This window comes from Lithobates pipiens, unplaced genomic scaffold (genome assembly GCF_037356315.1).
Source record: "Lithobates pipiens isolate NorthernLeopardFrog02 unplaced genomic scaffold, aLitPip1_a1.2 Scaffold_57, whole genome shotgun sequence".
Classification (NCBI taxonomy): domain Eukaryota; kingdom Metazoa; phylum Chordata; class Amphibia; order Anura; family Ranidae; genus Lithobates; species Lithobates pipiens.
In genome coordinates, this window is record NW_027507879.1 from 2,941,700 (window position 1) to 2,952,761 (window position 11,062).

At 42.2% G+C, this 11,062-nt stretch overlaps 1 protein-coding gene across 1 annotated transcript; it reads left to right on the forward strand.

The window, feature by feature from the left end:
* The first annotated feature begins 303 nt into the window (after positions 1–303).
* VCPKMT (valosin containing protein lysine methyltransferase) lies at positions 304–9,510 on the forward strand. Its single transcript, XM_077467602.1, has 6 exons — positions 304–594; positions 2,280–2,390; positions 2,483–2,555; positions 3,827–3,946; positions 5,065–5,168; positions 7,059–9,510. Coding segments are annotated over exons 1-6 (645 nt in total). The 5' UTR covers positions 304–358; the 3' UTR covers positions 7,060–9,510.
* The last annotated feature ends 1,552 nt before the right edge of the window (positions 9,511–11,062 follow it).

An 11,062-nucleotide genomic window follows, 5' to 3' on the forward strand; every position in this document is an offset into this window, starting at 1 on the left:
GTCAAGTAAGCACTCAGCACTTTATGGTCAATCTATTTGTGTTTGATTTGGAAGTATGTTGAGTGAATTTGCACTTTAAACTGTGTTTTTAGTATTATTTATGTTTATTTATCTGCCTTTGACCTACACAAGGCCATAATATGGCTATTAACTGATTGTTTTTCTATTGTCTGAGCTCCACTCTGCGGCGGTAAAGGTGCGCGCGCGCCCGCTATGACAGCACAGTGATTTTCTGTCAAAATCTCCAGCCGCGTCACTTCCGGAACCTGTATGTGTTACGCGCACGCTTTCAGCGACGTTCTGGTCCCCCCTCCCTCCGGAGGACAGGACGCATGCGCGGCGCTGACGCACTGTTGCCATGGCGGAGGCAGCGGGAGTGTTCATCAGGGAGCTGGAGCTCGGGGACGGCAGAGTGCTGGAGATACGGCAGCTGAGCTCCGGGGATGTGGGTTGCGTGGTGTGGGACGCCGCCATCGTCCTGTCTAAGTATTTGGAGCGGAGGGAGCGTGCGGACCCCGGGGCGCTGCGGGGCAGAGCGGCGCTGGAGCTGGGCTCTGGGACCGCCATTGTCGGCATCGCGGCGGCTGCACTGGGGTGAGGAGGCGCTGTGATAACTGCCCGGCTTACACTGCGCTGCAATGTCCCACCTGCTCACACTCCTGGGCCAATCAGAGTCGAGCCTTCCTGCCAGCAGCCAATCATGTCCGAGCTTGTGTGAAAGCTGATTGGTTGATGTAGGGAGTAGGCGTGCCGGGACAACCAGGGCTGCTCTTCCTTCCGGAAGTGCTCATTCCCTGACTGTCATGCAGCTTTAATAACTGCAGATCAGCGGTGTGGTGTGAAAAAAAAAAAAAAATGGGCTAACTTCACTTTGGTCTTTTTTTTATTCAAAATGTGAATTTTTTTCCAAAAGTGCGCTTGTAAGACCGCTGCGCAATATGGAAAAAAAGTATTGCAGTGACCGCCATTTTATTCTCTAGGGTGTTAGAAAAGAAAAAAAAACAATAATGTTTTTTGGGGGTTCTAAGTAATTTTCTAGCAAAAATAAAAAAACTGTTTTAAACTTGTCAACACCAAAATCTCAAAACAAGGCTGGTCCTTTAAGTGGTTAATTGTCACCTGCAGCAGATTGCATGAACACCGTGTGAATGCGATGTGGGAATCGCATCGATTCCTGTGCGTTTCCCGCATCAGTCTGAACCAAGGCTAAAGTTGAACTAAACCCCTCGATTTAACAGTTGAAAAAAGTTGCATTCCAGGAGTGATAACTGTCACATGATTTTCTTGATCTCTCAAGGAAACTGTCAAACCATAACTGATCACGTGGGAGCATCATGGCAGTTTCAGATCAAACAGAAGCTAAGATGGCAGCTACCTTGTCTGAAAATGATAGGAGGGTGTAGTTCCTCTTTAGCAGTTTGCCAAACCCGTTCCATTCAGAGGAAGCCTTGTATTTATTGATAAAAATCCAAGTATTCTTCTGAGTAGCCGGGAAGCATTTATCCCAACTTTTCTTCCAACAGAATGAGCCTAAAAAAATAAAATAAAAGTACTCCAGTCACCACAGCTAAGGCTGGATTCACACCTATGGCAGTTTTAGTGATTTTTGCATTTTGCAGATGTGCACTACAGAACGTGTTCCATAGCAAACCATGTTAAATGGACTGTAGTGCAAATCTGCAAAAAGCACTAAAACTGCCATAGGTGTGAATCCAGCCTAAGCCCTTGTACACATGGCCGGACATTCCGACAACAAAACCCATCGGATTTTGTGCAAAGGATTCTGTCCGAAACTGTTGTATACACACGGTCGGACAAAGTTGTCGAAAAATCCGATCATTCAGAACGTGATGACGTTATTTAGTTACGACGGGACTACGTTCAGGCTAGTAGCCAATAGCTTTGGTCTAGGAATTTGATCTGAGCATGCGTGGCACTTTGTCCGATCGGAATTCTCTACACACAATCGGACAAAGTCCAATCGGATCGTGTTGTCGGAAAGTTTTATAGCCCAGCTCTAAAACTTTGTCCGTCTGATATTCCGATGGATTATCCAACAACGCGGTCCGATCGGACATTTTTCGTCGGAATGTCCGACCGTGTGTACAAGGGCTAAGAGCTGATCAGCTGCAATATGTTACATTTTTGTTTCTGGGTTTAGCTATTCCTGAAGTGAAAATTTGGATGGGCAACACTTTTGTTATAGCATGCATTGCTTTAAAATTGGCTACAAATTCTGTGAATAAAGATTCAGACTTTTTGTATTTCTATTTTCACAGAGCGCACGTTACAGTGACTGATCTTGAAGAGCTGCAAGATTTGATGAATGCGAACATTGACCATAACGCTCATCTGATCACCGGTTCTTGCCAAGCGAAGGTATTAAAATGGTTTGTATTTTTGTGGTTATGGAAAGAGCTGAAAAAAAGTTTCTCGTTGACCTTTTTAGTATCTTTTATAGCAAAATGTGTTCTGTTTTTAGGGGCGAGGAAATTGCAGGCTCTTTCCTGTCTCCTAACTATATCTTGATGGCTGACTGCATCTACTATGAGGAGGTCCGTATACAAATTGTTTTATTAGGAATTATTGGTAGACCTTTGTTTGGATTTGTACCGATGAGTAGAATTGCTCAAATTCAGAAATATATTTTTCACAAATAATATTTAAAGTGTTGGTACACCATTACAGAAAAATAATGAAATGGTGAACTAACAATGTACACCCTTCCCACCCCTTAAGGGTAAGTTCACCATTACAGATAAATCTGTAAGGTGACCTTACACAGGACTACCTTCTCACCTCCTTAGTCCCGCTGACCTGGATCGCAGCGATATTCTGAGCCCTGGTATAGCCGCGTCAGGGATCTGGGGCTTTAGAAATCCCCACAGATAAATCTCCAAAACGTACCCTGTCAGTAGGGACGTTATGGAGCATTCAAATTGATCGGCACCGACCATTTAGAACCCGTGTAGCCCTGTCCTGTCAGAGAGGAAGAAGCGTGAATGCAGAGGAGATTCAGAAGGAGAGATCACGGGACTTTGGAGGGGGGGGGGGGGGGGGAGCGTGGCGCTGAGGGGGAAGGAGGGTGTCCTGTGTAAGTTCACATTACAGATTTTTCTTTGATCGTGAACCCCTTGATAATGAAAGTTAGGGTCTGTAGAAGAATGGAATCTCCTTTTAAAGGGGAACTCCAGCCAAAAATAGTTACTGTCTGTGCCCTTAATTGAAATGTCCTTTTGTTTCCTGTGTGCTCACTGCCACAGAAGGCAAGAGGACATCACCTTATCACACAGACTGTGGTAAACCCTTGGAGGTTCCTACTTTTTATGACCATTTAATAAAAAAAATGAATGGAATGGACTGATATTTTTAACGCCTAACTGAGCTTTCAGGTAAAATCAGTTGAATACCTTCCAGACCTGTCGCAATAGTGCAGTCCTACTATAAGTCCCTGATCGCCACCATTACTAGTATAACATTTTTTGAAAAATTCCAGTATATATCCCATCATTTGTAGATGCTATAACTTTTGTGCAAACCAATATACAGTTATTGGGATTTTTTTTTTACCAAAAAGATGTAGCAGAATACATAGTCCTAAATTTTATGAAGAAGTTTTAATTTTTTTTATTCTATTTGTGGGGAAAAAGGACAACCCTTTAAATTATGTACAGCGTTACATGACTGCGCAATTGTCAGCTAAAGTAACGCAGTGCCGTATAGCAAAGAAAAAAAATGGCCTGGTCATGAAAGGAGGTAAATCTTCCAGAGGGCAAGTGGTTAAACATTTTACTGTTACTCTAACTATTTTCCTTTTTGCTTCCAGTCACTAAAACCTTTGCTGAAGTCTCTTAAGGATCTGTCAGGAAGTGACACGTGTATTCTATGTTGTTATGAAGAAAGAACTACTGGCAAGAATCCTGAAATAGAGAAAAAGTTCTTTGAGGTGAGCTTGTATAAATTATTATTACTACTTTGTACTGCTATTACTCTATCGAATTTTATCTCTGACAAGCTGCTGATTTTCACCAGCAGTAAATGCCAAAAGATGTTTGGCTGAAAGGGAATGTCAATATGGGTTTTAGAGAATTTTCTATCTATGGATATTCACTGAGCTACAATGCTTGCACCTTCTTAAGAATGGTGTTTTATGTGTAGTTTAGCCCCTCCCCTCTCCTTCCCCTTTCCCTTTTGGAACAGCCTCTGTTCAGGTAAGTAGCTTTGTTAAAGGTCAATGCTTTATTAATTAGGGCTTTCCAAAAGTCTAGCTATGGGGCATCTGTTTTTTTTTCCACTACAGGAGAATTGCTTTCTGTGCATAAAACATAAACATAAAAGGTGACCCATAATCTTACAAAGAGTCTGGATCACCTCTTGCCAAAACACTTGGATACTTAAAGTAAAACCTTAACCTGTTTTTATTATGGATGGAGTAGGGGAGGATTAAATCCAGGGTTTCTTTTTTTGCCATCTGTGTCTAACTAGAGAGATTTATGCTCACGTCCTGCAATTTCCTGACTGATCCCTTGTGTGTGTCTCTCCCTTCAGCAGCGTAAAGCCATCAGGAAGAAGAGTAGAAGCCGGCTTTCAGCTGCTGCAGGAAGAGAGACAGAGGATCAGTTACTGTAATTGCTCCCCCACCCTACCATGCCACACTAATCACCCCCTCTCCTGCCCATATCTGATTTCCCTGTCAGGGTCCCTCTGCTGGCTGGGGCCTGGTACAGGAGGGCTGGTGCTACCCCCTTATCGGAAGCCCTGGCAAAAAGTATACTCATTGGAAGATTTCTCCTTTTTACTCTTGTTCTTGTGACAGCACAACATTTTAGTTTTAGAATTGAGTTTATTCCCAGAGACATTGGTGATCAGGCCATGAGTGAGTGAATCACCCCAAAGTGGAGAGAGACAGGAAACAAATCTGACAGGATTGTTTTATTTTAGTTATTTTTTGTTAACCCTGCATGTATTCCTTAGTACAATGAGAAACACAAAGGTGAGTGTTTTTATGATCTGAAGCATGTATGGGTGTACATTGATTTATATGTGTGCTTATCTGTGTTTCAGCTGCTCAAGGTTGACTTTGAATACGAGGAAGTGCCCATAGAAAAGCATGATGAGGAATACCGCAGTGAAGATATCCATATTTTGCAAATTTATTTGAAAAATTAGTGAGTGTCGATATTATTTGTGTAATATTATAGTGAGTCTCTCTCTCTCTCTCTCTCTCTCTCTCTCTCTCTCTCTGTGTGTATATATATGTGTATGTATCTATTATGAGAGAGAGAGATGTGTTTTTATTTTTTTATTATTACATTTTGAGTCATTGTTTTAGGTGCTGATTTAAAAAAAAAAATAGTTTCACACTTGTGACAAAAGTGCACCCCTGAGGCCTACATTTAGGAAAAGGAAGCCATTTAGAGCAGTTATGTTGGCTACTTGTAGGATGGGAAACTATACTGATCTCATAGATATTGCATTGTGCGTTTTTTTTTTTTTTTTTTTTCCTCTTTAAAGAGGAACTGCACCTTTTAAAAAAAAAAAAAAAAATATTAAAAGCCAGCAGCTACAAATATTGCAGCTGCTGACTTTTAATAAATTGACACTTACCTGTCCCAGGGTCCAGCGATGTCGGCAGCAGATGACGAGCAATCATTCGTCTCTCTGCTGCCCTCTCCGCCATCCTCTGTCAGGGAATCGGGAAGTGAAGCATTGCAGCTTCACTGCCCGGTTCCCTGCTGCGCATGCGTGAGTCGCGCTGCGCGTCTCCACTGGTCCCCGCTGTGTCTTGGGAACTGTGCGTTTCCCAGAACACAATGGGGGGGGGGGGGCGCATCTGCAGCAGTCTGCGGCGGTCTTGTCCCAGAAGTGGGTGCAGATACCTGGATTATCCAGGTAACTGCACCCCCCCTCCCCCCTGAAAGGTAGGAGGGGGGGGAGGAATCAGGTGAGCGACACTTTCACTTCAGGGTGGGGGCCCGCTTTAACTTTTCCCGTCAGTCCTACCTAATGCATTTGACAGACCCATCACCAGCCAATTGATATAGGTATAGGATGCATTTCATACTGTGAAATGTTTTCTTGCATGTATCCAGACATAAAACTTTTGCAAATATATTTGGAAGTGGCACAATTTAATCAGATACATTAAAATCCAACTAGGAAGCACAGAGTTTAGTGTTATCCTAAACATCGTGTACACATGACATTGCATGTAGTCATTTATTTTTAACCTTTTTATATAACTGCATGACCACAGGGCAGGATGCAGTTAAGGCTGCTCTCACTATCTCTGCATTGCATTTTCGGATGCGTTTGGGGTTATTGCTCTACAAAGACCTACCTAAAGGTCAATCCCTACTTTCTGCCAGTGCCCTGAATTTAGGGATTGTAGTGCTGCCATGCAGCAGCATTTTAACAAGCTAGTGATCCATGGTGCATACTCCTTAAGGCGGTAGTAAACCTGCTGAAGGTTTTTTTTTTTTTTTTTTTTTTTTTTTTTATTCCTGACCTGCAAAGGAAAAGCCATAATGAGCTAGTATGCACCGCATACTAGCTCATTATGAAATACTTACCTTAGAACGAGGCCCCGACATCTGGCCCGATCCACGCAGAGGGAGATAACATGTTCCCTCTGCGTTTCTTCCGGGTATCGCGGCTCCGGCGCTGTGAGTGGCCGGAGCCGCGGCATCGTCACTCCCACACATGCGCATGGGAGATTTCTTTCCGGCAGGGTCTGGCGTCTGCCGGACTTTCAGCCGAGAATCCCTTGTGCGCATGCGCCGCTGCAGTCAGCGGCAGATTGCGAGGGGAATATCTCCTAAACCTGTACGGTTATTCTTTTTACCTACAGGTAAACCTTATTTTAGGCTTTCTTGTAGGTAAAAGTCATAACAATGACTATACAACCATGCTGGGTTGCAATTATCATGACAAGAATACATTTAGTTTGATTAACAAATGGTTTTACCTTTTTTATTTTTTATTTTTTTTTGGTTCAGAAATTCTCTTGCATGTAATTAATTCAGCTTTAATTTTTTATATCGATGTTCTTTCATCAGATCTTTCCACCAGTAAAGCCAATAAGTCTTGTTTGCCAGTGGGAATGATGCTCAGAATATGCCTCCTGGTCCTCCTGAAGGGCCCAACCAAGTCTCTACTGAGGAAAGTTTAACAAGAATGATATTGGTATGCTGAATGAGGAGCAAAGCTTGCACAGAAAATGGCTGTATAATGCAGTTAAGTCAGTATATGTCTCTGTTGTCATACATACAAATCCTGTAGCATTTTTTTGGAGCCTCATTTTTTATTTTTTTTGTTGTTTTCTATTGCTCTGGTGCAGGCTGTTTCGGAATGAATGCATGGCATGCCTTTTAATCTGGAGTAGCTGTGGGCTTCTGCACCCTGTTGTTGACCTCCACCTAAAGCTTAAAGTAAATCTGAAGGCAACGTTTTCATTTGAGGGGTTATAGCACCTCTCAGGTTTTTCTTGCCTTCTGTGTCCCATTGGAGATTTCTCTCCGCTTGCTCCCAGTAGCCTAAACACCACAAATAGTGTCTCCAGCGGAAAATGACCTCAATATTGCAGTTCTGCGGCAAACCATTTTTGGGATGTCCTTCCACTTTCAGTTAAAAAAATAGTGAACAGGACAAACGGAGAGGAAGAATCTCCCTAACGGGGACACAGGCAGCAGTATAAACCTTACAGGTCTTCTAATCCATCTCCACTCTATACAAAAGTAAAAACAAAAAATAAAAACAGCCGATTGACTCATCGGTTGTTAAGGATGCAGCGCCCGCCTGCTCCTTAACAACCTGTACACATTACACCATTACCACGTCTCGATCACTACTTAACGACCTCATGCATTTAATTATTTATTTCCTTCTGTGAATGGAGTTTAATGCCTTTTTTTCATGTGATATTTGCTGAGTGTTTTCAGCCTTTCGTGGTAAATACATATGTACAACATAGTGATTTGGCAGTTACAGGATCACATGCGGTATATAGACAAAATGTGTCCGGGGCCCAGAATCTTGTACAGCTGTGTATAGTAGCCAATCAGCTTCCAACTTCAGTTTGTTGAAATAAACGTTAGCAATAAGCCCTGGTTCACACTGGTCCACCTTTTTGAAATCAAGTTTCTTCAGCGAACATCGGTGCGATTTGCACTGCCTATTTCATTGCAACTTCATTTAACAGAAGTCTATGCAAGTTGCAATGAAATTGTTAAAAAGTAGTGCAGGAACCTTTCATAATTGCTGCGACATGAACGGTTCAAATCACATGACAAATCACACCGGTCTGAACTGGGGCTTGAATCTAGAAGTTGATGGGTTAGGCTCGGTTCACACAGGGGGCGACACGACTTGCCGTGCCGCGACCTGACAAGTTGCCCCCGTTCTGTACTACGGAACCGTTCTAAGAGGAGCGACTCGAGTCGCTCCGACTTAGAAAAAAGGTTCCTGTACTACTTTTGGGCGACTTGCATTGACTTCTATACAGAAGTCATTTGCAAGTCGCCGCTGAGGTCGCGGCGCGGCAAGTCGTGTCGCCTCGTGTCGCCCCCTGTGTGAACCGAGCCTTACTATGCACAGCTACTCCAGTTTTACAGTTTAAGTAAATCTTCCCCATGGCACATGCATATAATGTGTGTGTATGTTTTATATATATATATATATATATATACATACACCGTATTTATCGGCGTATAACACACACTCCCCCCTAAAATCAGGGGGAAGTCGGGGGTGCGTGTTATACGCGATCCCCCGCTATTTCTAACCCTTTCTGATGCTCTCTGCGGCTTCCGGGTATTTTCGGCTGCACTCGGCCATTCTCTGCTATCTTCGGCCATTCTCTGCTATCTTCGGCCGTTCTCGGAAAGCCAAAAGCCACTGAGAACAGCCGAGGGCGGCCGAAAATACCCGAAGGCTGCTGAGAACTACCGTGCGCCGCCGAGATACACAGAACATCCGCTCTGTATCTCGGCGGTGCCATTTTTAAATGGCAAAGCCACAGACAAGGCTGCAAATGACTGACAAGGCTGCATTGATGGGCATTTAAATGTAATTTTTTTTATTTTATTTTTTTCCTTAAACTTCCCTCATAAAAGTTTTTTTTCTTTTAAATTCCCTCCTAAACTTGGGGTGCGTGTTATACGCTGATAAATACGATAGATATATATATGCGCCATGGGGAAGATTTACTAAAACTAGAGTAGCTGTGCATAGTAACCCATCAACTTCTGCACTACTTTTATTTTGATGTATATCATATTTTTTTTTCCCTAGGATCCTGTAAAATATTGCATCTTGGTAATGGAATTACATTTGCATTAGAAAAATAAAACATTTACATTTGCATTATTACTACTTTATTTTTATTTATTTTTTAAGTTTGTTGCATATGGAGCTATAATTGTGAGCCTAGGATTTTGCAATGTGCATATGAACTGTATTTGACTTTTCTGCATGTATCTTGGTACTGTACAAATAAATCACTTTTTATAATTGGTGTGTTATTGATTGCATTGTTTTTTCGCTGCAACAAATATGTAAACTGCCTCAGAACAAGGTGTACGCAATAAACATTTAAAGTGCATGCAGAGGCAAAACTTCTTCTTTTTTTTTTTTTTTTTTTTTTTTTTTTTTTGTGTGGGGAAAATTTGAAACCCCTGTTGGGTTTTTCCTGCTATCTGGGATTCTGTTAGACTTCCTCTCAATTCCATTGCTTTTTATGTGTGATGTTTTTGTAACAAGATGGGAAGTGAGGGTAACTGACTAGTAGCAACACAGATCGCAATAATATATATTTTTTTTCTTCATTGAGTGGAAGGTTACAGTTTTTTATTTTACTTTGTGTGCTGAAACCTTTGTAAGCAGGACCAGAAATGAAGGTAAATCTCCCTAACTGGACAGCCGTAAAAGGAATCCTTCCTCCCTTTTTATCCAAAACTAGAAAAAATAAGTTTTGACTTGGCTTGCACTTTATTTTTTAACCACTTGCTGACTGGCTCACGCTAATATACGTCGGCAGAATGGCACTCTTGCACAAACTGACATACCTGCACATCACTCCCCAAAAGCAGGATAGCGGGCGTCCGCCGATGGCCCGCAATCATGGCGAGGAGATGCAGAAAACAAGGCCATTTCCCTGTTCTGCCTAGTAACATGACAGATCTGTTCCCTGTCATGTCAGTGGTAGCCCATCCCTCCTACAGTTAGAACACGCTGAGGGAACACAGTTAACCCCTTGATCACCCCCCTAGTGTTTAACCCCTTCCCTGCCAGTGACGTTGATACAGTGATCGGGGACTATTTTTAGCTCTGATCACTGTCAATGGTGTCAAAAGTGTCCTATCTGCTGCAATGTTGCAGTCCCGATAAAAAAAAAAAATCGCAGATCACCGCCATTACTAAATTTTATATATATTTTTTTTAAATAAAAATGCCATACATCTATCCCCTATTTGGTAGACGCTATAACTTTTGCGCAAACCAATCAATATACACTTAGATGATATGTATTCGTCTACATATTTTTGGTAAAAAAGAAAAAAAGATATCCAACTTTTTTTTTTTTTACCAAAAATATATAGAATACATATCGCTCTAAACTGAGGACTTTTTATATTTTTTTTGGGGGGGGGGGGATATTTATTATAGCAAAAAGTAAAAAATATAGCTTTTTTTTTTCAAAATGTATTTATTTATTTTTTTTGTTTTTATATCGCAAAAAATAAAACCTGCAGATTTTTTGGGTACAGCGTCATATGACCGCACAATTGTCGGTTAAAGCGACGCAGTGACGTATCGCAAAAAATGCTCTGGTCATTTAGGGGGTACAATCTTCTGGGGCTGAAGTACCGTAGTTAAAGCGGGAGTTCGGGCGTTTTTTTTTTTTTTTTAAAGTCAGCAGCTACAAATACTGCAGCTGCTGACTTTTAAAATAGTGACACTTACCCGCCCAGCGCGCCCGCGATGTCGGCACCCGAAGCCGATCTCTCGATCGTCTCTCGGGTGCTGCTGCCGCCATCTTGGGTATGGGAATCAGGAAGTGGAG